The sequence below is a fragment of the Labeo rohita genome, chromosome 15 (assembly GCF_022985175.1).
Source record: "Labeo rohita strain BAU-BD-2019 chromosome 15, IGBB_LRoh.1.0, whole genome shotgun sequence".
Classification (NCBI taxonomy): Eukaryota; Metazoa; Chordata; class Actinopteri; order Cypriniformes; family Cyprinidae; genus Labeo; species Labeo rohita.
In genome coordinates, this window is record NC_066883.1 from 15961689 (window position 1) to 15988772 (window position 27084).

A 27084-nucleotide genomic window follows, 5' to 3' on the forward strand; every position below is an offset into this window, starting at 1 on the left:
AAGACAAAATTACAATAACTTAGAAATTGAAACAAAATGAAATCAATCATACAAAAAGCAGTCATTTGGTTTCTATTGCGAGTCTATGCTTAAAACATTTCAGATGAGATGACCAGCTAAACCCAAAAAGATGCCAATAAAGCACTACAGATACATATACGGATCCACTTCATCGAGGGCAAGCTGAACAGCGCGTTACAACGATGTGCAGAAAATCAATCACAATGGCATCATCAACTCAATCCTCCAAAGATGTCCAACTTTGAGTGGACACCACAAAAATCACACAAGATACTTAGACTGCAACATGGATTGTGTTAATGTTAAGACTCATGTTTTGTTGCATTATTACTCAATGTTAGTTTAGTAATGTGAGATTACAAGACAGTCAGTTTTTAGACAAAGAGAAAGTGTTTCTTGATTTCATTTGATAACTTATTAAAAAAAAAAAAAAAAGCGTGAGCTTGAGATTCTGGTATCAAATTAGCATGAATTCAGGACAGGTGTAGTAAATGCATTTGCAAATTACATTTCATCTGGTTAACATCATTTAAAATACAGTAGAGTCTGCAACACATTAAATCTGAATAGCCACATCATCTGAATCTATGTTTCAATCTTATAGTTAAGATTGCATTTGATGAAAAAAAAAAATAAAACATTGTCAAACCATATGTTCAAGAGAAAAATTAAATAAAACAATGGAAATTATAGCCATTGGAAGCCGCTCCTTAATACATTTCTTGTGTTTGAGTGCACAGAAAACGCTAACTTCATGTATGCTAGCAATCGTCCACAATGTAAAATTCCAGAATGGCCAAAAAAAAAAAAAATTCTAAGCAAATTTTTCAGTCATATGAGGCAAATTTTGAATGCACATGTAGCAATATGTAAATGTATTTTCATTTTAGTTTATGTGCATGTTTTCTAACCCAAAAAATGAAAAATAAAAACATCCACCTCAAGCAAAGTGTATACATTTATTAAGTACATTATGCAAATTTTATTCACATAATGGTTTTCTATCCAGCATTTTTAATGCAAATTTAAGGATACGGCGTAGAAACGCTGGTTGGTGGAAACCCCAGATGAATTTCATGATGTTGCTTCACGGTTGTTTAACAAAAGTGTAATGTGACACCACTGTCATCAAAAAAACAAAATGATAAAGATTTGAAGATATTGTTTAAAACAGATCCCATATTACGTTGTTATGACTTTACAGTATTACCAACTGCCATTATGGTAGCAATCTAGATGTTCTAATGTGTGAAACTACATTCAGCCTCAAAGCAATAACTTTAAGCAAAAAGGTTCAAATAAACATTAATGACATTTTACTCACTGAGTCAAGCATGTGTATAACTTGTTTTTTGCTGTGATTCAAACATTTTATTATTCTCCAACATGATACCATTGCTTAGATCAAATTTGGGCATCTGAGAAGAATTATTATTAAAAGCAAAAACGTTCTGAAATTATATCCTAATACGCAGGAAACAAAAACTTGCGTTCAGCTTGCAGTAATGAAATCATGAATTTCAAAACATCTAGACATCAACCAAGAGCAAAGATGTAAAAGTAGGTGCATAAATGTTTCCAAAATGCCCACGTCTAATTGCGGAAAAAAAAAAAAAAAAAAAAAAAAAAAAAAAAAAAAAAAATCACACTTCCTGATTTGTTCTGTCGATCCGCATGACTCTGCACGACCGGGTCGGTCGTTTCTCCTTCCCCCGTTTTTGTTGAGCAGACCGAAGACGTGCTAAAATGTGTTTTTTTGGGAACTTAAGGGTGGTACAACCAAACTGGCTCACTCCTCCTGTATCCCCGGGTAGTTTCTCCCGTCTTTGGACCCAGCTTCGCCAGCCAGGTTTCCAACAGTAGACGCTATCATAAAATCTCGATCCATTCTCACCACCCAACACATATATCCGGCGTTTCCATCTAGCCACACCTCCGGCGGCAATGCGCCTTGGCAGGCCTGGAAAAACCACCGGACTAGGCGCACGGTCGCTACCGCCACCCCCTCGCTCAACTCCAACCGCCACCTCCCGCTCTACTCCAGATCCTCGTCCTTCGCGGAAGAACAGCACACGTCCTGTGGCATCTAGTGGTTCGGCCTGGGTGTAGTTGCCATCGAGGAACTTGGCGGCGTCGCGCAAGTAACCACCGATGGCGCAAACACCGCCACGTACTGCTACGCCTCCGGCCAGGCAGGTGGCGCCAGAGTCTAGGGCGACACGGCTCCAGGTATTTGTAACTGTGTGGTAAATAAGCACGCCAGCATGCACCACAGCTCTGCTCTGCTCTAGTGTGGTACCACCAAGCAAGTAGAGGCGACAGCGGAGGGCAGCGCAAGCAAAAGAACGCAACGGCAATGGCAAACGAGGTCCTGATGCCCAGGTCAACGTATTAAGGTCAAATTTTTCAGACGTGTCCAGAAACGCTGCTCGATTACAACCACCGAGAGCGTATAAAAAACCTCCGCAGCCAAGAAGACCCAACATCGCACGTGGTTCAGCCATCAGTGGCTGTACAATCCAGCGGTTAAGCACGACATCGTACTCGTGAAGTGCTGATGAGACCTCACCACTCCGCAGGATGCCTCCTGCCACAAACAGTCGACCTCCGACTGCAGTGCAGCCGGGACAAAGCAAAGAACCTAAGGCTGCCAGTTTCTCCCACTTCCCTGTACGAGGGTCAAAGCAATCCACCGTGAAGTCTCTTTCCTGCAAAGACTCATCCTCTCTAGGCTTAAGGTCTACACAGACAATTTTCTTCTCAAACATGCCTTCTCGAGGCCTCAGTGGTCCTCCCATGCTCTCGGTACCGGCTCGAGACCCAAGTTCTTGGTTCATTCGGTGGGTCTCATCAGGGCCAAAAAGTCCAGGGCGTAAATGGCGTAACAAATTGGGCATGTGAATGTAACGATCAGCTGGCTGGTATTCTGCCCAGCGCCTTGCTGCATCGTAAACTTCAGTTTCAGACTCCACACCCAATCGATCCGACTCCAACAAACTGCCAAGAGTTCCTGGGTCCAACAGGAGGAAGTCTCGCTGCCGGGCCACTCGAGGAAAATGCTGGCCTACCAGCCTCAAAGAAGCCCGAAGAAGCAGCTGGTCATGATGTGAACGAGCCAGAGAGTACATGCCCAGGCAATTCTCCACAGACAGGTGTTCAAAAAGGAATCTAACAAACAGGAAAATAAAACGTAAACATCAGTAAAACAAGATTCAACATAGAATGAAAACAACAGGATCATGTCTAAATTTTACCTAGAGCAAAGGTCCTGCAAGGGCATCACTTGAAGACGATTGGCTGCTACAAACAAATCCTCCGCTGTGTCGAGACTAAGACCCGCTTCCCCTGTATAAACAAAGTGGATAACGGTCTCCATAACAGAAGGGGTCACCTCCTCCAGTCGGATCTCAGTAAGACGAGACTCTACGAGAGGGCTGGTAAACATGGCACGGAAATATGGACTGACTGCTGCTAAAAGAACTCTGAAAAAGCAAAACAGTGCACATGTGTTAAAACTGAATAGTTTTATATGTACACTACAAATTCAAAGTTTAAAACTGGTTTGAAATCGGTTAATGTAAAAACAAGTCCTTTCAGCCCAAAGTAGTTGAATGACTAGCCTTTCAAAGTATACTCCATTAGATGTTGTGAGTGAACAGCCGATACACTCCCTCTAGAAAGCTTCACTCACGTCCAGTGTCTACTCTATATTCTCTTATAATGTATGACCGATAACAAATATTTTTAAACTATTTTAAACCAAAGCTGAGCCGTCTCATACCCTCCCGCTCCTAAGCGCTTGTCATTGTGAGTGTCTGTTGTCGTTGCAGTCTCCGCTATTTTGTTGTTGTTGTTCAGTCTCTTTAGTTTTCTACTGTGAAACAATGGCCCAGGACAGTGTTGCCACCCTGTGGAACAACCGATTACACACTTAAAAATAAAAGTGCTTTACAAGGTTCTTCACAACAATGCCATAGAAAAATCATTTTTGGTTTCACAAAGAACCATTCAGTCAAAGGTTCTTGAAAGAACCATCCCTTTCCTACTTTTTATGATCTGAAGAACCTTCTTTCGCCACAAGGAACCTTTTGTGAGATGTTAAAGGTTATTTATGAAACCATTTAGACAAAAAAAGAAAATTTTCTATGGCATCGTGAAGCACCTTTATTTTTTTAAGAGTGTACTGCAAAATAACTTCAATGCACATGTGCGACCTCCACATACAAAGTACAAAAAACGGGTGGTGCGCATACTACTCTGATGATGAAATTTGCGTCACGTGCACTGTACGCTGTCCCTCATGTACACATAAAGAGTGAAGTATGCTTTGGGCTTTATGCTTACCATATTTGAAATATTTTCAAATTTATTCTTGATGCAAAGCCAAATTTTGAAACTTGTTGCTCAAGGAGCATTTGTAATGATCAATATTAAAAACAGTTGTGCTGTTTAATTTTTTTGTGGAAAACTTTTTTTTCCAGGATTATTTGATGAAAAGATCAAAAGAACAGGGTTTCTTTGAAAAATAAGTCTAAACCGAAGTTTGTAACATCAAATGTCTTTACTGTCACTTTTGATCAATTTAATACACCCTTGCTGAATAAAAGTAAGAATTGTTTAAAAACCATCTTACTGGTACTGTATATCATATTACTGAGATACATATCATTAGAATGTTTTTTTTTTCAGTATACAAAATTTGTCATGCAGTTTAATAGTACATTTGATTGTGTCATTTTAAATCATTCAAGTTCAAATTACAATTACGACGACCAGAAAACCTTCAAATCTGAAAACATAAAACTCACCTGTGACACATAAACTTTTTTCCCTCCACCACAAGAGTGACATCACACAACTGCTGAGCATCAAGCAGCTGTTTTAACCCTGAATGAGATGACAAAGAGAAAAAGCTGATAATGATTAATTAATGCTCTAATCAATGTCACTTTGCATTTGATGAATATACTGCCGCTTCATTTTGCCGTTTTTAAAATACTGAAAAGCTTTTTGTTTTGCTCATTATGGAAGGGTCTGTGGAGTCCAAATGTCTGTGATCACTAGTGAAAATGCATGTATTTTGCATTGTTTAATTTAATTTAATTCTAATCTTTTTAATTACAAATTTACTTTATTTAAATAAACAAAATGCATTTTTGCAAGCCTAAAACCTTATTTCTAGGTTTAAATGAATCATCTGGACCCGTAATTGTAGCATGCGCTGTACAGATTGTTATTAGACATTTAAAAAAACAAAAGAAATGCAATTATAGAATGCATGATTCTAAAATAACAGTATACATTATCCAAACAATCAACGTTCACAAACCACAACCATTGTCTCACCCTGAGTTACATATTCCCCCAAGGGAGTCGAGTAGTCATCAGGAAAATCCTCTTCCTCCGAGTCGCTATCAGAGAGAGGTTCTCCACCACCTCTATCTGCATCCTTCCACGGCTGTGGTCGCCAAGTAACCGCAGCACCTTTGACAGTATTCATCTGTGGCAGGAAGTTAATTTAAAAAAAGCATTGTTTATATCAGATGCTCATATAGTGACAGCATGATACTGTGGTCATTTATAGTTTCTAGGGCTGAACTATACTGTAGCGACTGTGGAGAATCACTCAATGGTAAAATTTGTCTGAAAACTGCAATGCAGGGTGGTCTCTCTTATCATACCTCAGAGAGCTACAAAATTACTCTAATGCAAAACAGAGTAAAACCATACATATTTATCACTGAACAAAGATTTTCAAAGCTGATTGGATAATTAAATTAACAGATTATCATTAGACTTCCTACACCCATCTGTCATATATGTACAATTCCCATCCCATCCACAATTCCTAAAATGCCCAACATGACGTATGTAAATATTTAAAATTGAAACATTTTTTCTGACTCCCTATTTTCTTCCCACATCTACTGACCTTGAGCACAGAAAGAGTGGGGCATGTAACTAATTCCAAATGTTTCAGTCAAAATTTAACCCTTACACGTATGGCATAACATCCGTTAGGCTGCCTGAAACCTTTGGTTCACCCTCTTACATTCTTAAGCAGTTAACATTCTTTAAGCAATTACTTGTGTCCTCCTTTTCTAATCCCTTCATCCAAAACACCATTAATGAAGAATAAAAGTACAAAGCCTTTTAAAACAAACAATAAAAATTGCATATACTTATGTCAAAAATTGTGTCTGTCATGCTTTGAAAGGCATCTATATAAATTGTTTAGATTATCAGAAAATAAGATTAGCAAAATTAATCATACATAAGCAACATTATTGATTGAATACACAGAAAATAATAATATGTATGTGTGCATGTATGTCTATGCTTGTATGTATGTGTTTGTGTATATATATATATATATATATATATATATATATAAGTATTTTTATCTAAACATTTCCCAAAACTTATCTGCTGATCAGAATATCAGGGATTTCCAAAACAACCTGATTCTTCACGCACCGTATGTGAATTCATATTAATACTACACTGCAAAATGCCCTCCACCCAAAGACAAACCGCCTAACCATGCATAAAACTCTTGCCCATTAAAATCATGCACATTTTGTAAATATTACCATGAGAGGTGAAGATTTCTATTAGAGAGTGTGAGAGTTGACCCCAGCAGTACAGGTCTAGGTGATGGATATTTTCTTATGTCTTGGGGTGTCTTGAGTTCGATTTTGTGTATCAAGGCTCTCAAGGTGCCACAATGGTACAGACGGCCTGACACTGCTCGGCCCGTTCACAACGCCTTGACCTTCCTGGGTAGTTTCAGCGCAAATTGGTCGGCTCATTACGGTGTGTTGTCCATCCTTAGCATATGAGCACAAAAATATACACGAGCGTCTGATATATCCACGTTGTCGGCCACGGCTCCATGCAGACTATTAAGGGTTGGTAATCCGGATCGGGCCAGAGAAAATGTAATCCCCGGAAAAATAAATGATTGTTTGATCAGTAATGTCAACTATTGCTCACAGCTGCCAACATTGCTCCATGATTGGAGGCGAAGCAAGCTGAGGGATTCTGTCACTTGCCGGAACAACACACTAAACTTCCGCTTTTCTCATTGGCCGATTTACCGGATGTGACGGATATTTACTTCCGTTTCATTTGGAACCGACAGCCTTATGTTTTTACGTATGTATTCAAAATGATGAAACGGTTTATACCCATGCTGTGAAATCTTACGACACAGATTTGGATTTGATACCAGTAAATGTGAATTATGGCTTGATATTTACGAACTTTTTTTTAAGTCTAACTTCACGGTTTTCTCGAAAGGACATTGTTTATGGACTCGTGAGCAATAACAAAGATGTATTTCTCGTTAATAATATCCTTATTTTACACACACATCTAAGTTAAAGTAAAATTTATGTTTTGTGTTTTTTTTTTGTTTGTTTTTTAAAGTACTCGAAGATCCGAGACATTTTCACAAATTCACAAAAAAGTATTTCAAAGGAGGGCTTACATTTTTTTCACTTGCATGTATGAATATGATATTACCCAACAACAAAACAAACTTGACAACATCAAAAGAAAAAAAAAGGAGATAATTTAAATCACACTTAAAAACAGAATATCTTGCAAATCGAATGGAGGAATTGCCTCCATTTTTACTGATAACCAGCTATCAAACCATCAAACCAGAATTTAGAAGTAATCTTAATTCTAACTAGATGAGTAAAGTTTGAGAACAAACTTTAAGTTGGCTTGAGAAAGCCTAGCCTGAAAGTTTGAAGCAGTTGTAAAAGTATGAAAGCAGGTAGCATGATTTAACACATTGCTTACATGATTTAACATGTTGTTAACATGTTTTAGCATGATTAACATATTACTAACATGTTGTTAGCATGATTAGCATATTACTAGCACAATACTAGCATTTTTCTATCATAATTAACATGTTACTAGCATGTTAACATGATTAGCATGTTGTTAACATGTTTCTAAAATGATTAGCATGTTACTAGCATGTTGACAACACGATTCGCATGTTACTAGCATTTTGTTAGCATGATTAGCATGTTACTAGCATGATTAACAAGTTACTAGCATGTTGCTAACATGATTAGCATGTTGTTAGCATGATTAGCATGTTGTTAGCATGTTTCTAACATGATTATCATGTTACTAGCATGTTTCTAACATGAATAGCATGTTACTAACATGTTTCTAACACGATTAGCATGCTGCTAACATGATTAGCATGCTGCTAACATGATTAGCATGTTACTAACATGTTTCTAACACGATTAGCATGCTGCTAACATGATTAGCAAGTTACTAGCGTGTTGCTAGCATGTTTCTAGTATGATTAGCATGTAACTAGCACGTTGCTAGCATGATTACCAAGTTATTAGCATGTTGTTAGCATGATTAACATGTTAATAGCACAATACTAGCATTTTTCTATCATAATTAACATGTTACTAGCATGTTGTTAACATGATTAGCATGTTGTTTGCATGTTTATATCATGATTAGCATGTTACTAGCATGTTGCTAACACAATTAGCATGTTACTAGCATTTTGTTACCATGTTTTCTAACATGATTCGCATGTTGCTACCATGAATAGCATGTTAGTAACATGTTTCTAACACGATTAGCATGTTGCTAACACGATTAGCATGTTACTAGCATGTTGACAACACGATTCGCATGTTACTAGCATTTTGTTAGCATGATTAGCATGTTACTAGCATGATTAACAAGTTACTAGCATGTTGCTAACATGATTAGCATGTTGTTAGCATGATTAGCATGTTGTTAACATGTTTCTAACATGATTATCATGTTACTAGCATGTTTCTAACATGAATAGCATGTTACTAACATGTTTCTAACACGATTAGCATGTTATTAACACAATTAGCATGTTACTAACATGTTTCTAACACGATTAGCATGCTGCTAACATGATTAGCATGTTACTAACATGTTTCTAACACGATTAGCATGCTGCTAACATGATTAGCAAGTTACTAGCGTGTTGCTAGCATGTTTCTAGTATGATTAGCATGTAACTAGCACGTTGCTAGCATGATTACCAAGTTATTAGCATGTTGTTAGCATGATTAACATGTTAATAGCACAATACTAGCATTTTTCTATCATAATTAACATGTTACTAGCATGTTGTTAACATGATTAACATGTTGTTTGCATGTTTATATCATGATTAGCATGTTACTAGCATGTTGCTAACACAATTAGCATGTTACTAGCATTTTGTTAGCATGTTTTCTAACATGATTCGCATGTTGCTACCATGAATAGCATGTTAGTAACATGTTTCTAACACGATTAGCATGTTGCTAACACGATTAGCATGTTACTAGCATGTTGCTAGCATGATTTAGATAGCTAGATAGATTAGAAATATTAGAGTGGAAGCTTAAATGAATCTAAATGGATTAGAAATAGTACATAGAAGGGAAGCTTGATTGAGCCTCAAGGGATTCTGGGAGTTTAGATTTGAATTTTGTCAGTTGGAGTTTGAAGAGCGTTGGCTCATTTGAACATTCCGTCAATGTAAGTCTATGGGATTTTTGGTGGTTTTCATAGTCAGGTTTACGAAAACCGTAAACCGGATCAGTCTGAAAAGATACAGCACACCGAGTCAGACCAGTCTGAAGGTCTGGGCCGAGTTTGGCGGTTCTAGCTTGAAAGCTCTAGGAGGAGATAGATACCGAAATTTGACTCAGAAGAAGAAGAATAACAATATTCTTAAATAGTAGATCAGTAAGTTGGCTTTCTCAAGCTAACTTAATAATAAGTGATCAAGTGTTTCAGGAAAAGAAAAAGAAAAACCACGCAGGGCCACCTAAATGCAATAAAACTTTCAGCCATAATAGACAAATCTAATTTACAAGAAATGCCCTAGCCCTCTACTCAGTTTATTTAATTTATTGTTTCCTTTTATTTTATGCACCTGACTGAGCTGTTCTAATGCACATATAATACAATATAATACAAAAAAGACTCTTGCGTATTTCAGAAGGATTTTCATAGTAAAAGTCCTTCGAAAACTAAATATATTTCCACTAAAAACAATGTAGCATTACAGCATAATATGCCTTAAAATAAATTTCGAAATCTAAAAAGCTGTGTATTATAATTATAATATTTATTTTTAATAAATAAATAAATAATTATTGTCATTGTTTTATTTTTTTACGTTTCACTGTCATCACATTTTCCAATCGCGTTCGATTTTCTTATTGCTTTCCCTATTTTATTTATGTACTCATTTTTATTTATTTATTTTATTTAATTGTTGTATTTGTTTTGATGTATTTTAGCCTATATTTTATTGCCCTTGCATGTTCTTTGTTCAAAAAAAAAAAAAAAAACTTACCGGCTTCCGTACAGTTGAACTGTCAACCTGTTCAGTATGGCGTCCCCTGTAAGGGCAGCTGCACGGGTTTGCTCTTTTTATCTATTTACTTCCTCAAGACACAATGTCAGCAGTGCATTTAGATGGTCCTGTCGTCTTTGCTCCTCCCGACCGGTCAGGAGCAGTCTGTATGAACATGTACTGGAAGGTTACAGTCACAAACCTAAACTTGACATGCAGCGTGTGTGCGAGGAGACGGACACGGTGAAGGCAGAGGTGGAAAATCGGAAAGGAGATCTGCGGGCAGCCGATGTTGAATTTATTGTAAGACACAACATAACCTGTCACTTATTAAAACAATACTGCTACGTGAATTGCGCTTATGTTTTTTTAGATAATGAATGTGAAAACGTAATGAATGTGTGTACATTGTCTGTTCAGATCTCAGTCTGGAAGAAACTACAGAAGGTGCAAAAAGAAATATCAGATTTGGAGACGAGAAAGAATGTAATCAGTGCCAAAGTCCGCGCTCTTGTGGTAAGTGTACACGTACATTAATGTATGTTTTCATGTAAAGTTGCATAGTTGATAGTTTACTCAAAAATTAAAACTCTGTCATCATTTCCTCACCATTCTGTTGTTCCAAACCTGTTGCAAACAGCAGCCATTGACTTTTATAGTATTTATGACAGAATTTTTTTTTGGGTGAGCTATCCCTTTAAACTAAAATGTGATTTTATAGGTCCCAGGTGAAAAACAAGTACACTTCCATAATGTACTTAAAGTGTTCTATTTTCACACACTCTTTTTGTTCTTAATATTGTAAAAATTATTCTTTAGTACTTAATAAATACATATGGAAGTGCCCTTTTTTCTGCCTGGGGTGGCATACAAAAACTGGTGATTATTTACAGTTCTTCAAAATACTTTTTGCTTTAGGCTTAATACATTTAAATAAAGAGTTTATTTAAAAATTGTTGATGAAGGTCAGTTTCTGGTGTATACTTTCTGTATAATGTAAGTAAATGGGGACTGGGTGTGTTAAACTTCAAAAAGCACAGTTAGTAGTCTACATAATTCACTATTTTATAATATTAAACTTATAATCTTGATGCTGAAATAAAGTTATTGTGTATGTTATTTGTCAACTGGGAATGTGCATTATTTATTTCTGTATAAACATTTGTGTCTTTTTTTCCTTTTTAGGATGAACATGAAAAATCTACTTTGGCTAGTGTAAGTGTCAGCTTTCTTTGATTCCTGTAAGTGTTTAGATTTCAGTTTATAGTTTTAATGTATAAAAAATTAAGAATTTAACTATATTTTAGTAATGTTTCTGCTTGCTTTTCAGTATGTACTGTTCATAATATGCATTTGACTTTTTACTGCAATACTCTTCTTTCTCTGTTCTTGTACTTTACAGCTTGAGGAGTACACGAGTGCTAGAGAAGAGGGTAGAGCAATCAGAGAGAAACTTAGTCAGTTGTATGTGCACGAGGGTGAGCTGGAGAAGGAACATTACTGCCGTGCCCTAAGATTGCCCAACAGAACACATCCAAGTGTGGTATGACCTTTTCATAATACAAAAATGTGGAAAAACCTGAGAAATGCCTTATTTTCAATTCAAAGGGACATTTTATGTAGTAGTTTAAGTAAGACATCCAATCAAAAAATGTTAATTAATTTCTCTTACATGGTATTAAATAATTAAATGTTAAACTAACCAAATCCAAATATCATATATACACCAAAACAAATAACAGTATATAAAAACATACACATCTTTTCTTTTCCCATAGCCCATCGGAGATGAGAGCCAGGCAAGAGTGGTTGAATTGGTTGGTGAGAAACAAGGTAAATTTATTTGAAATGAACCATATTATCCTTCTCTTTAAATTGCATGGTCAAAAATATAATTTGGAGTTTGGTTAGTAGCAGCAATTGTGATGTGTATTGACCTTGAGGTTTGGCTTTCCTGATTTCTTGCGACACTTGACAGCAATTCTCAGGGTTTAACAGAATATATTTTAGTTATTTTATGTAAATATTTGTTGTTAACTACCTTCATCATGGCGTTGTCAGGTAAAATGTTTTGCAAATGCAATGATGTGTTGCACAAGATGTATTGTAATATTTTGTGTTATGTGTCCACTACAGAATTTAATTTTAAACCAAAAGGCCACCTGCAAATTGGAGAGAGTCTTGACATCATAAGACAAAGGTTAGATGTTTTCTTTCGCTCATGTTTTAATTTTATTCAGATATTTATTTTTATTCATTTTTCCTTTGTATCGCTTTGGTCTTAGACGGCTTGCCCATGTGTCAGGGCACAGATCGTACTATTTGCGAGGTGCAGGGGCCAGACTTCAGTTTGCCTTGCAAAATTATACTATGGATCTTCTTCAGAAACGGGTTAGTATGTTTTCAATTTTGGAAAAATGTGTACCCTTGAATGGAACTTACTAATGTAAAGTTGACTTAAGGGAGTAGTTCACTTTCAGAACAAAAATTTACATATAATGTACTCACCCCCATTTTTCATCCAAGATGTCTTTCTTTCTTTAGTCGTAAAAAATATTTTTTTTTTTTTTTTTTTTTTTTTTTAGGAAAATATTTCAGGAGTCTTGGTGCCCCTGAGTTTGAGCTTCCAAAATGCAGTTTAAATGCAGCTTCAAAGGTCTAGCATAACGATTTGTTATTTTCTAAAAAAAAAAAAAGTACAATTTACATACTTTTTAACATTAAATGCTCGTCTTGTGTAGGTCTGTGTGAACTGTTTTTTTCAGATTCAATACAGTTAGGGTATGTCAAAACTCCCACCTCATTTTCTCCAACTTCAAAATAATCCTATATCGCTGTTTTACCTTTTTTTGACCTTCTTTGCATGTTCACTTTGTAAACACTGGGTCGGTACTTCTGCAGCGATTTAGGATGAGATGGGAGTTTTTCAACATACCCTAACTGTATTGAACTGGAAAAAAAAAACAGTTCACGCAGACCTAGACAGGATGAGCGTTTTGTTTACTACTGAAAAAAGAAAGACATAAACATTTTGGATGACAAGAGGGAGAGTACATTATCTGTGAATTTTTGTTCTGAAAGTAAACTACTCCTTTAATGTACATATCACTGTTTCGGGTTTCTTCTTGGAGGTTGAGTGCATTTAACACTGTTAATGAATTTTTGTATTTTACAGGGATTCATACCCCTAGTTGTTCCTGACATGTTAAAATCAGTGGTTTTTGTGAGTACTGCTTTGTTCTAAATTGCATTATGCTGATTTTTAAGTAGCAACATTTTTATTACATTATAGTTTTTTATCAACATTGTTAAAGGAAAGCTGTCATATAAAGTTTACAAAGCCTAGTGACATGGCGCTATTTTTTTATATGTTTTTTAGGAGGGTTGCGGGATGCAGCCTAATGCTCATAAATCACAGGTGTATTCTCTGGACCCTTCACGCTTTCCTGACCTTAATCTTGCTGGTACTGGGGAAGTAGGAGTGGCAGGTGAAAAAGTCATGAACTTCTGTGATATGATCATTAATCATAAAATAATTTGAATGTAATTAAAAACAAGAATTTACAGATAATGTACTCACCCCCTTGTCATCCAAGATGTTGATGTCTTTCTTTCTTCAGTCGTAAAGAATTCTGTCTTGAGCCAGAATACACAGAGTTCAGGGAGAGCAAGATGAGATGAGCGTTTGAGATTAAAAAGTACTTAAATGATATATTTTTAATGAAAATAATCAATCGTTTTGCTGGATAAGACCCTTCTTTCTTTGTCTGGGAATGTTTACAATCGCATTTGGGATCGTTTGAAGATGCATTTAAACTGCATTTTGGAAGTTCAAACTCGGGGCACCATATCAGTCCATTATATGGAGAAAAATGCTGAAATGTTTTCCTCTAAAAACACAATTTCTTTACGACTGAAGAAAGAAAGACATGAACATCTTGAATAACAAGGGGGTGAGTACATTATCTGTAAATTGTTGTTCTGGAAGTTGACTTCTCCTTTAAATGTGCAAATGTAAAATTTCAAGTCCACTATAAATTAAATGTTTTTTTTTTTCGTTTTTTTTTTTGTTACATCTAAGCTATTACTATTAATCAAAATATTCTAAAATCTAGACCAATAAGCACCAATATTTGAAGTTATGATAAGCAAGAACAAATTTTCCTTTATTTTACCTTCTAGGCTATTTCATGGATCATGCTGTAAATTTGAAGGATTTGCCTGTCAGGTAAAAATAAATCTTTGGTTGACCTAAATGCCTACGTAAATGCCTCCCTAAATGCTACATTAAGTTGTTCGTTAACTGATGCATGTATAAGATTCTATTCATAAGATGAACTAGTTCTTTTATGTCCTAGGACAGTCTGTAGTAGCACGTGCTATCGAGCAGAAACAGATACTGGCAGAGAGACCTGGGGTCTCTACAGAGTTCACCATTTTAACAAGGTAACCAGAAAACAGAAGTGGTAGCATGGCAAATAATGAGTGTTGACACTGTCCATGTCAAGATCAATGTGAAGGTAGTATGAACATTGTGTGTTACCATTTTAGGATGTTTGCTATGTTTACATTCATGTAGGTTGAAATGTTCGGTGTGACTTCGAATGAGACAGGGGAGGAGAGTTCCCAATTGTTGGATGAATTTGTCATGTTACAGAAGGAGATTTTCTCTTCCCTGAAACTTCATTACAGGTCTACAGTCTAACCATTATTTCCGTCAGTAACGATTAGCAGTGTATCACAAAGCATGTCATGTGTTGCTAATTGATATTCATTTTTATGCTATTCTGCACTAATTCAATAAAGTATAAGTATAGCATTTTTTTATTTAAGTGGCTTTTGAGCTAACAGTGGTTCTTAATGTTAAAATATTTATTGTGAAATACTCATTCATTGCACTAGCCTTCACTAGTCAGTGAAAACAATGGATATTTGTAGATAAGCAGTTGCTGGTAAAAATGGTAATAACAATTTCTTTCGTAGAGTCTTGGATATGCCCACTCAAGAATTAGGGCCCCCTGCCTTCCGAAAATATGATATTGAGGCATGGATGCCAGGACGTGGCAGCTATGGAGAGGTTGGGACAATACTTTAAAACAATAAGTCAAAAGTTGCTGTAATTTGAATTGTTATTCGAGAGTAAAACATAAACATTTAAAACATAAAATATCTGCTTTTGAGGCCTTTTGGTGAATATCAGCTTCTTTTATCAGATTTCCAGTGCCTCAAACTGCACTGATTACCAGAGCCGCCGGCTTAACATTCTTTATGAGGGAAATGATGGAAACCTTAAGTATGCGCATACGGTAAGAGACTATTTATAATAGTATGTTAATAATATGGTAAGCCAAGTTTTTGTGTCTGCAGTATTTCCATTCTGTTTGTCATTCTGTTAAAAAGTAAATGTGATTGTAAGAGATAACTGAGAGAACAGAACCATTTATTCAGCACAAAAATGGCTGTAACAAAAAAGTCAATAACACTTTATTTTTCTCCCCATATTTTAGGTTAATGCTACAGCTTGTGCTGTTCCACGTACTGTCATTGCAATTTTGGAGACACACCAAACCAAGGTAGAATTTGAAGTGAAATAACTTGTGTATATTTAAACAGACATTCGTTTTATTCATTTTATTTTTTCCGTGTTTGTCTTCCATTAGGAAGGGACGGTTCTGGTTCCTGAAGTTTTGCAGCACTACCTCGGCCTGAAAGTGATCGAAAAACCTGAATACACTCCTATTAAATATATAGGACCAAACCAACCCAAGCGTCATTCCTCAAAATAACTCCTCAATAGTATATCCGACTTCAGTGAAGTACAGTTTTTGCTCTACACTCAACAGTGAATGCTATATATAGGTCTTTGTCATAAGTATCTCCTATATAAGTAACCTCTTGCTTGAGAGGAATGTATTTCCAACCCACATTTTATGTGTCTTAGCCAAATTTCCAATAAAATGCCATTGGTGACATCTCAGAATTTGTTATTACTTTATTCACTACACACTTGCCTTTTTTGGGTTCCTGTCTATGTGTAAATTATAACCACCACCACAAAACATCAAAAGCACCAATATACAAAGTGATACAAATCATAATTAAAATTGGTGACTATGACTTTGTTTTTTCCCTCATTTATAGCTGTCATAGTTCTAATGATATTTTGATTTGGGCAAGACAGAAGAGATGGCTTCAAATAATGTTTATTCAGACTACAAGCTTACAAACAGAGAATTTAATTTATTTTGCTGTAAGATAACTTTCCAAGTAGTGAAAATGACTAATGAAATAAGATTAAAAAAAAGGATGAAGTATTTGCATTAGTATTCATATGTAGTTTGTCTCTTACCACCATCGTGAAGACGGCATGCAGGTAAACTTTCTTTGCTATTCTTTGCAGGAGTGTCTAACCTTAGCCTAATTGTTTGGTGTTTTAAGAACAACAATTTTTATGATTCTAAGTCTGTACACAAACCACGGCAAGACCTAATCAGAACAGTAGGCGAAAATAAAGGTGAATGATGGGGAGCACTGAATGCTAATAACTACAACAGAACTACTGGATCAAAGTGACAGCAAACCTTAACATTCACTTTGAAGACCCCCCAAAAAATTCCAGAAAATATCACAAAGCCAGCAAAAACTTGACATACAAAGCCTTGCTGAAACTTAAATCACAGACACTAATGCTAAGATGTGAACATTTTGGTTTCATGACCACAAAATATAGACAGTTGGAGCACTGAGATGAATATTATCAAACTACTGCGTGCAGTTTTGAAGAGAGTGTGACATCTCTTTTCTCTTATACCAGAAACAACTACCAGATGTATTAGGAGACAGAATAATAAGGAAACTATTCAAAAGTTGTATGAACCTATTCTAAAAGGTTTGGAAGTTGTATTAAAAGTATGACATACATCACATGGTAAAAACCTATTTATTTTTTAGGTAAACCAGCACCACGAAAGTAACCACTGAGTTTTGAATTATTGGGCTGTCTAGAAGTGCAATGCACGATATCCATTGTGCAACAGAGCCACATGAAGGCTCTTCTTCCGGGTTCGTGGCCGTCCAACACTAAGGGGATGCATGCTCTGTGGGAAGGAAGGACAGGCCCTCGTGTCTCAGGACAACTGAAGTGTGGTTTTAAAAGCAGGGGCATTGTCAGGGTCCTCTGTCCAAAAAGAGAGCCCATTTGCAAGGCTCGGCTGGGATTCAAACCCTGTATCTCCTGGTTATAAGACAGGCACTTTAACCAACTAAGCCATGGCACCATCCATGTTTGTGTCAGGGAGGGCGGCTCAGAGGATCAAAGCATCCAGACAAGATGTCAACAGCCAGGCACTGTGTAGCTTAAATGGTTTGTTGACAACTGAGTGGGGGTGGCCAGGGTTAAGGCTAGAAGGAAGACAGCTCTGGCTACTGGACATGCGCACATCAATCTAACTTTATTTTTGTCACACTGTACAACAATAATACTGTTTTTGTATTATAGTAAGGGCTAAGTTTAGGGTTGGGGTAGGTGTAGACATTAATAAAGCTGCTCCAACAGAGTGGTAGCGCATGCTGACAAGCTCAATATCTGCCATCAGGATGCGCTACCATCCTTAACACTAGGCCAAGTTGATTATTAAGGACAAGAGTTCGTCAGGAAGCCAGTTTATTTCCTCACCTGAAGGATGCTCCTTTTTAGAAGGACTGTTTGATCAAAAGGTTGATTCTTTTTACAGTCTGAGGTCCGCAGGATTATACTAGGAAATTTGCACCCATACATGTCAGAGGATGAGCGCCCCCCTGTTGATTGGCATAAAACCAACACCAGCAGCAGCCTAAGCCTTCTCTAATGGGTCTCCCATCCAACAACAGAACAAGCTGAGGCCTGCTTAGCTTTACTGATGAAGCAGACTCTGGCTAATGCAGGCAAGGGACATGACTGGGCTGACAAGGCTGATAGAGCTGCTCTAATAGCGGGGTAGCGCATCCTGATGGCCTCAATATGGCCGTCAGGATGTGCTACTGTAGCATCTGGACCAATCAGACATACATTAATTGTTACATTTAACAAATAGTCTTTAAATCCAACAAGCCAGCTATATGCTGGAGCTCTGGAGACAACCCCCCCAAAGCAACTAACACCCCAAAAGGGCTCAGCTGCCCGACGATCTGATAAGAGGTTTTATTGCCTAGAGGAATGCACATTTGCCCATGCTATATTTGCCGTAGGAAAGACACAATGCCTATAGAAATAGACTCTTTCCTATTCATTCACAGACAAACCTTTCTTTGACGTTCCTATCACACATAGCCCAGGTCATTGTGTACAGTATTACTGCATTGCATTTTAATTTTGTCTGTTGTATTTGTATTTGTCTTTCTACTGTTTTATGCATGCGTTATGATAGATGACTAGTCGTATAACCCACCTATGCCATGTTTGGTCTCTTTGAATTCGTATTTTGATGATCTAAAAGATGGTGTAAATTAGATGTTGATACCTATGCAACATTTTAGTGTTTTAAGAAACCTTACTGGTTTTTGCATTAACACCCAATCGAATTACATATGCAAAATACCATGCTCACAGACAAAGAGTCGTAAACTTTCCCTCCAAAGGTGAAAGTTACCATTAGCTTAAAGGCATCAAAGGATTGATTGCCTCCCTCTCTTCATTTCGCCCTCCAATTGCAGCCCGTGTGGAGGAACCCACGGGGAGCCTGTGCCGGCACAGGGTGTGACTGGCGGGCCCGACAGGCCCCAACATACAGAGCTGTGGCTCTTGACCACAAAGAGCCAGACATTTCCACTCAACCCTGGAATTTATCTTCATGACTCGCCTCTGTCAGTCAGTGGTTCTTTTAGAACCTAAGAAGATGAGCTAGAACTCTTTAGGACTTCCCTAAGCGTGCACCAGGCCTTGTGGCCTTGTCCTTCCATTCCCCAAAGATCACAGGACTTCAGATGGGTCCCTCTCAGCTCTTGGTTCTTCTTCACTTTTCACATGGGAAGAAACTCCCAGTCACCATCGAGTCAGAACATCTTTGGAGTTCATCACTCTTCGAACCCAGAAGAATGTGATCACGATTCCAAAACCACCACTGCTCCAACCATCAAGACTTTCACCCAAGACTGCATTCGGACACTGTTCAACGACTAAGGCAATGCAAGTATCGTACATTTAACTAAACAAAACAGAGGTTTAGTATAAGCTGTAGACAGCACTGATGGTTTCACACAGGTGGTTTACTGACTCTTTTCATAGCTACATTCTCTTGTCTCTCTCTAACTGCTTTTCACTGAACCTTCTCCCATGTATGAGTGCTTTTATGTTTGTTTGTTTAGATTAATTATGTGTTAGTCCTTCGTTAATAAAACTCTTGTGCACAAATTAAATGAGTGTTGATTCTGATTCTGCTTTGGAAATTAATGTCCCTTTACGATTCCGATTCGAGCTACATGCTCTAATGCAATGGTACTTTAAGAAAGTTATTTTCTGTGGCCAAGAAAATATCATTTCTTAGAGCTGATATAAAAATTATACTGATTGTTCGCTGGGCGAACAGATTAGTTGATGGAAAATTAATTCTGCTACAGTTACTACTGGCAGCTGATATAAATAATTGTAATTAATCATAATTAACTGTAATTATTTATATACATTTCCCTTTGTGCTAAATCGGGACAGCTACCATCTTAAACAGTAGGTCAAGTTGATTACATACATGTCAGGGAATGCCCCAGCAGCATGCTAGGTCTTCTCATATTGGTCAGCCACCCAAGTACAGACCAGGCTCTGGTCTCCTTAGCTTTTAGTGAGGAACTACACTCTGGCTACTGCATGCAAAAGACATACTTGCTGTCGGTACCTTAAAGGGGTCATCGGATGCTAAGTTCACTTTTTCATGTTGTTTGAACATTAATGTGTGATGGCAGTGTATGTACAAATCTACCCTACAATGATAAAAATCCATGCAGTGGTTTTTAATTAATCTGTAAAAATAATATCCCCTTTTTCAAATCGAGCCATTCTCAGATGCCTGTTGACACCGACAGAGGCTGCTCCCACAATAGTTGATTGACATGAGCTCTTACCTTAGACCAGCTGTCACAGTCCAGTAATTTTCCATGTTTTGATGCCAGAGCAGGGATGTAAGTTAGACAAGAATATCTCCGATTGAGGTGTTGTGTTGCTGGATGTAATAATGAACATAGTGGTCGTCATTTACTCCCGACATCTGAGCTGCTGAACATGCAGTAGATTATGTTTGTTTGTGAATGGAATGCGCCTCCCGATCTACATATATCCGTCTATATTCGCGCGAATCATTCATAATCCAGCTTCACTTACAGCAGAAGTGAGTATAAGCGTTTTTTTATGAATCTTTGCGATCGCCCTTCCTTATAACTTGGTAGTTAGGAAGTTTAGCGGCTAGATGCGGCTAAATGCTAATGTAAACAAGACCGTCTTTCCACATAGAGAAGAGAGGGGCGGGGTGAGCAGAGCTCATTTGCATTTAAAGGAACAACCCCTTAGCATGAGATGATTTTTGCAGAGCTGATTTTGGCAAGGTAAAAAGGGTGTTGTTTTACAAAACCATTGAGAATTTTTAATCAAAGTATATTAGAGACTTTTCATTAAGACCCTAAAGAATCATATCAACTTGTGGAAAGTGGGCATCCGATGACCCTTTTAATAAAGCTGCTCCAACAGAGGGGTAGCGCATGCTGACAAGCTCAATATCTGCCGTCAGGATGCGCTACCATCCTTAACACCAGGCCAAGTTGATTATTAAGGACAAGAGTTTGTTTACTGAGAGAACAAATTCCATCTACTGCAGGCAAGGGACATGACTGGGCTGACACAGCTGATAGAGCTGCTATAATAGAGGGGTAGCGCATCCTGATGGCCTCAATATGGCCTCAATATACTACCATCTTAAACAGTAGGTCAAGTTGATTACATACATGTCAGGGAATGAGCGCCCCCTGCTGGTCGGCCAAATATTAACTGGGCCCAGCAGCATGCTAGGTCTTCTCATATTGGTCAGTCACCCAAGTACAGACCAGGCTCTGGTCTCCTTAGCTTTTTAGTGAGGAACTACACTGGCTACTGCATACAAAAGACATACTTGCTGTCGGTACCTTAATAAAGCTGTTCCAACAGAGGGGTAGCGCATGCTGACAAGCTCAATATCTGCCGTCAGGATGCGCTACCATCCTTAACAGTAGGCCAAGTTGATTATTAAGGACAAGAGTTCATCAGGAAGCCAGTTTATTTCCTCACCTGAAGGATGCTCTTTTTTAGAAGGACCGTTTGATCAAAAGGTCGATTCTTTTTACAGTCTGAGGTCCGCAGGGTTATACTAGGAAATTTGCACCCATACATGTCAGGGGATGAGCGCCCCCTGTTGATCGGCATAAAACCAACACCAGCAGCAGCCTAAAACGTCTCTAATGGGTCTCCCATCCAACAGCAGACCAGGATGGGGCCTGCTTAGTTTTACTGAAGAAGCAGACTCTGGCTAATGCAGGCAAAAGACATGACTGGGGACATGACTGGGCTGAGGGGATAGCTGATAGAGCTGAGGCCATCTTAATAGAGGTCAAGGATTACATTTATGTAGCGCATCCTGATGGCCTCAATATGGCAGCAGCCTAAAATGCTAACCACCATCTTAAACAGTAGGTCAAGTTGATTACATACATGTCAGGGAATGAGCGCCCCCTGCTGGTCGGCCAAATATTAACTGGGCCCAGCAACATGCTAGGTCTTCTCATATTGGTCAGTCACCCAACAGCCCCAGACCAAATATTAACTGGCCCAGGCTCTCTCTTAGCTTACAGACCAGGCTCTGGAGGAACCAGACTGGCTGGCTACTGCATGCAAAAGACATACTTGCTGTCGGTACCTTAATAAAGCTGTTCCAACAGAGGGGTAGCGCATGCTGACAAGCTCAATATCTGAAGTCAGGATGCGCTACCATCCTTAACACTAGGCCAAGTTGATTATTAAGGACAAGAGTTCATCAGGAAGCCAGTTTATTTCCTCACCTGAAGGATGCTCCTTTTTAGAAGGACAGTTTCATCAAAAGTTCCATTCTTTTTACAGTCTGAGGTCCGCAAGGTTATACTAGGAAATTTGCACCCATACATGTCAGGGGATGAGCGCCCCCTGTTGATCGGCATAAAACCAACACCAGCAGCAGCCTAAAACGTCTCTAATGGGTCTCCCATCCAACAGCAGACCAGGATGGGGCCTGCTTAGTTTTACTGAAGAAGCAGACTCTGGCTAATGCAGGCAAAGGACATGACTGGGCTGCGATAGCTGATAGAGCTGCTCTAATAGAGGGGTAGCGCATCCTGATGGCCTCAACATGGCCGTCAGGATGCGCTACCATCTTAAACAGTAGGTCAAGTTGATTACATACATGTCAGGGAATTAGCGCCCCCTGCTGGTCGGCCAAATATTAACTGGGCCCAGCAGCATGCTAGGTCTTCTCATATTGGTCAGTCACCCAAGTACAGACCAGGCTCTGGTCTCCTTAGCTTTTAGTGAGGCACCAGACTCTGGCTACTGCATGCAAAAGACATATTTGCTGTCGGTACCTTAATAAAGCTGCTCCAACAGAGGGGCTTAGCGGGGCTCCCGTCACGCATGTTTTTGGAGCTCCATTCACAAGAGGTGCCAAGACCTTCCAAGCTAGAAAAAGGAAATCTGACACTTCTGTGTGGTGACAGCTGGTGCGAGAGTGCAAGAGCCAAGAGGATTTTGGTAAGCATTTTTAATGCCAGTTCTTTATCATGCATGTATGAGCACTTCTAACATCCTGCTGCCTCTGCACGCTGCAGCACAGTCACTGCCATACCTCACCGAGATGGTTCTCGGGCATGTTTTGAAACCTTTCAAATTTGATTGACATTTTTAAAATCAACGTATGTTGAGAACAGGAGGCCTGCTGCCCAAGGGCAACACTGCGCAGTATGGGCTTCACAAAATGCCAAGAGCCACGACTCTGGTGGGACTCAAACCCACAACCTTTGAATGGCCTCATCCAGCAACCTAGAAGTCCAATGCGCTATCCATTGCACCACAGAGCCTGTTGGGACACCAGGCTGGGTACAAGCTTGGGGTCAAGGCTTTTCTTCCATATTTGTGTGGAGAGGCACCGCTCTAGCTCAAACAGAGGCGCTCCGCTACAAGACAGGGCTTTGAGAAAGACAGGCCCTCTGTACAACTGATGCCCGGTTCAGAAGCGTACAGCATCCTTGGGGTCACCTGTCCAACAGCGACAGCCACAGGCACCGGTGAAGAGGCACCGCTGGGATTCGAACCCAGGATCTCCTGTTTACAAGACAGGCGCTTTGACCTGCTAAGCCACGGCGCCCTCACTGTTGGGCTAGTTAGCCTGGGATGCTAACCTTCAAAAGCAGGTGAGGGGGGTGCTGGCGCAAGAGAAAACACCCACTGTCCTCACGCTCCGCATTTGCCGTCCTTTTTTTGAAAATCCCACGCTCTACTGTATTGAGGCGCACAACCAAAGGCACCGCTGGGATTTGAACCCAGGATCTCCTGTTTACTAGACAGGCGCTTTAACCAACTAAGCCACGGCGCCAGAACGCACGTGAGGCCTCCGGGAGGTCGACTCGGAGGATCTAAGCGTCCAGAGAGAGGGCAGGGGTCGGCGGGCCGGACGCTGGACAGCTTTAAAGCGTTTGCCGACAACAAAGTCGGAGCGGGTTGCAAAATTCAAATCCCAGCGGTGCCTTGAGCGGCGCTCGTGTCTCTGCACAGGAGACGCGTGGTTTGAAAAGCGGAGGGACTGTCAGGGTCCCCTGTCCAAGAAAGAGCCAAAGCGGAAAGCCAGCGTTTGAGAGGCACCGCTGAGATTCAAACCCAGGATCTCCTATTTACAAGGCAGGCGCTTTGACCAGCTATGCCATGGCACCCGGTTGCTGTGACGATTCCGCCCGGGCCAGCATTCTTCGGCAACAGCCGAGGGCAGGTTTGCAAACGAAACCACGTGCTGCTGCTCTGCACCACCGTTTGCGTTGCGTTCTCGGGAAGAAAAGCCACGGCCTCCAAGGAGTTCGTCAGGAAGCCAGTTTATTTCCTCACCTGAAGGATGCTCCTTTTTAGAAGGACCGTTTGATCAAAAGGTCGATTCTTTTTACAGTCTGAGGTCCGCAGGGTTATACTAGGAAATTTGCACCCATACATGTCAGGGGATGAGCGCCCCCTGTTGATCGGCATAAAACCAACACCAGCAGCAGCCTAAAACATCTCTAATGGGTCTCGCATCCAACAGCAGACCAGGATGGGGCCTGCTTAGTTTTACTGAAGAAGCAGACTCTGGCTAATGCAGGCAAAGGACATGACTGGGCTGAGACAGCTGATAGAGCTGCTCTAATAGAGGGGTAGCGCATCCTGATGGCCTCAATATGGCCGTCAGGATGCGCTACCATCTTAAACAGTAGGTCAAGTTGATTACATACATGTCAGGGAATGAGCGCCCCCTGCTGGTCGGCCAAATATTAACTGGGCCCAGCAGCATGCTAGGTCTTCTCATATTGGTCAGTCACCCAAGTACAGACCAGGCTCTGGTCTCCTTAGCTTTTAGTGAGGAACCAGACTCTGGCTACTGCATGCAAAAGACATACTTGCTGTCGGTACCTTAATAAAGCTGCTTCAACAGAGGGGTAGCGCATGCTGACAAGCTCAATATCTGAAGTCAGGATGCGCTACCATCCTTAACACTAGGCCAAGTTGATTATTAAGGACAAGAGTTCATCAGGAAGCCAGTTTATTTCCTCATCTGAAGGATGCTCCTTTTTAGAAGGACCGTTTGATCAAAAGGTCGATTCTTTTTACAGTCTGAGGTCCGCAGGGTTATACTAGGAAATTTGCACCCATACATGTCAGGGGATGAGCGCCCCCTGTTGATCGGCATAAAACCAACACCAGCAGCAGCCTAAAATGTCTCTAATGGGTCTCCCATCCAACAGCAGACCAGGATGGGGCCTGCTTAGTTTTACTGAAGAAGCAGACTCTGGCTAATGCAGGCAAAGGACATGACTGGGCTGTGATAGCTGATAGAGCTGCTCTAATAGAGGGGTAGCGCATCCTGATGGCCTCAACATGGCCGTCAGGATGCGCTACCATCTTAAACAGTAGGTCAAGTTGATTACATACATGTCAGGGAATGAGCGCCCCCTGCTGGTCGGCCAAATATTAACTGGGCCCAGCAGCATGCTAGGTCTTCTCATATTGGTCAGTCACCCAAGTACAGATCAGGCTCTGGTCTCCTTAGCTTTTAGTGAGGAACCAGACTTTGGCTACTGCATGTAAAAGACATACTTGCTGTCGGTACCTTAATAAAGCTGCTTCAACAGAGGAGTAGCGCATGCTGACAAGCTCAATATCTGAAGTCAGGATGCGCTACCATCCTTAACACTAGGCCAAGTTGATTATTAAGGACAAGAGTTCGTCAGGAAGCCAGTTTATTTCCTTGCATTAATTCCTGATGAGAACGTATATATTTTGCTTCGTGAGAAACGTAGAAAGAGAAACGACCTCCTAGAGGAATTTTGACGAATGATTTTGAGACAGAAACGGATTTAAAGGAGGCGAGATGCCTTCTGGAAATTTCTTTGTTTAACGATCTCCTTGGTAAGTCCGTTGGCTTATTAATAGTCACAAATCAATTTTATGTTATTGTTTAAGAAGAGAAATAAAAGGAAATAAATCTTTGAGTTTGTTTTATGTATGTGAAATTGTGTAAAGCTGTATTTGGAAAGTAAAAAACAGTCACAGACATGTTACATATGAAGAAAATATTTTTTATTTGAAGGATTTATGTACATATATTCAAGTTAAAATGTATGTATGAATATACAATGATCAGTTTATTTTAAAAGAGTTTATTTTCATACAACGTTATTGACTGTTACAATGCAGGTATTGATTATTGTTTTATGACCTTGTTTGTTCAAGGTCAGGTTTTTGTTGTGGTTCTGTTGAAGTCTGTATCATGGATCTGTCCCGGCCTTCTGTTGGTGCTTAGGAGGGTGAGGGATGAGCCCCCTGGAGTCTGTTCTTGGATAGTTTGTGAGAAAAAGACGAGTTAGTGAACTCTGCGCAGGGTAGGAAATTGAATGACTTTCTTTTCTACCTTCTTGGATGAAGACGTTTTTCCTTGTGATGGATAAACAAACTTTTATATCTCTCTATGGACAATTCAAAAATCTGGTTTTCTGAGAGACTGGACAATTCAAGGTTGAAACAGGAAAACTTTGTTCTATTGAAAATTCAAATTGCCATTGTTGAGCACAACTGAAATTGTAATTTTATTTATTTATTTTTTGCTTTTATGTCGTTTGTTTTGGTTGATTTAAAGGAACAAACAGTGAGTTAAAAACTTACCTTGCTGGTAAAAAGAAACCAGAGAAAGGGTTTTGAAACTTAAAAGAAAGAAAACAGGAAATTAAGTGCCTGAAAATTTGTGAATATAATGTTTTTCCATTTTCGCTGTTCTTAATTTTGAAACAACTTACCAAGTGTGGTCTGTGTAAATACAACTTGCTTGTTAAGTCAAAATCTTCCGAGTCTGGTCTGATCACTGTTGTTGTGGCATCTTTCTCAGCAGCGAGTCTATTTCTTCTGAGACGCTGGTCCGTGTATT

General features: G+C 39.2%; 2 protein-coding genes and 3 non-coding genes across 6 annotated transcripts; 1 reads left to right on the forward strand and 4 right to left on the reverse strand.

Moving 5' to 3' along the window:
- Positions 1–441: 441 nt before the first annotated feature.
- On the reverse strand, positions 442–7077 carry si:dkey-260j18.2 (uncharacterized protein LOC325231 homolog). 2 transcript variants are annotated; one of them, XM_051128929.1, is made up of 5 exons: positions 6615–7077; positions 5368–5521; positions 4830–4908; positions 3276–3503; positions 442–3189 (listed from the first exon to the last, which is right to left on the reverse strand). In XM_051128929.1, the coding sequence occupies exons 1-5, from the start codon at positions 6615–6617 to the stop codon at positions 1665–1667; spliced, it is 1989 nt and encodes a 662-aa protein (XP_050984886.1). In that variant the 5' UTR covers positions 6618–7077; the 3' UTR covers positions 442–1664. The 2 variants fall into 2 exon arrangements, with proteins under 2 accessions (XP_050984886.1, XP_050984887.1); XM_051128930.1 differs by lacking the exons at positions 4830–4908; positions 5368–5521; positions 6615–7077 and adding an exon at positions 3803–4805.
- Positions 7078–7138: 61 nt separating this feature from the next.
- On the forward strand, positions 7139–16377 carry sars2 (seryl-tRNA synthetase 2, mitochondrial). Its single transcript, XM_051128932.1, has 16 exons — positions 7139–10708; positions 10826–10921; positions 11591–11620; positions 11808–11948; positions 12184–12238; positions 12542–12605; positions 12691–12796; positions 13581–13628; positions 13785–13893; positions 14588–14633; positions 14764–14851; positions 14985–15097; positions 15389–15482; positions 15619–15711; positions 15913–15978; positions 16066–16377. Exons 1-16 carry the CDS (start codon positions 10442–10444, stop codon positions 16189–16191), a joined length of 1542 nt encoding a protein of 513 aa, XP_050984889.1. The 5' UTR covers positions 7139–10441; the 3' UTR covers positions 16192–16377.
- A 7036-nt stretch (positions 16378–23413) lies between these two features.
- trnar-ucu (transfer RNA arginine (anticodon UCU)) lies at positions 23414–23503 on the reverse strand. The gene is given in 2 exon segments: positions 23414–23449; positions 23467–23503. It is a non-coding gene; the product is annotated as a tRNA-Arg (tRNA).
- A 213-nt stretch (positions 23504–23716) lies between these two features.
- Positions 23717–23790, reverse strand: trnat-ugu (transfer RNA threonine (anticodon UGU)). The gene has a single exon. It is a non-coding gene; the product is annotated as a tRNA-Thr (tRNA).
- A 154-nt stretch (positions 23791–23944) lies between these two features.
- Positions 23945–24018, reverse strand: trnat-agu (transfer RNA threonine (anticodon AGU)). Its single transcript has one exon. It is a non-coding gene; the product is annotated as a tRNA-Thr (tRNA).
- Between the last annotated feature and the right edge of the window lie 3066 nt (positions 24019–27084).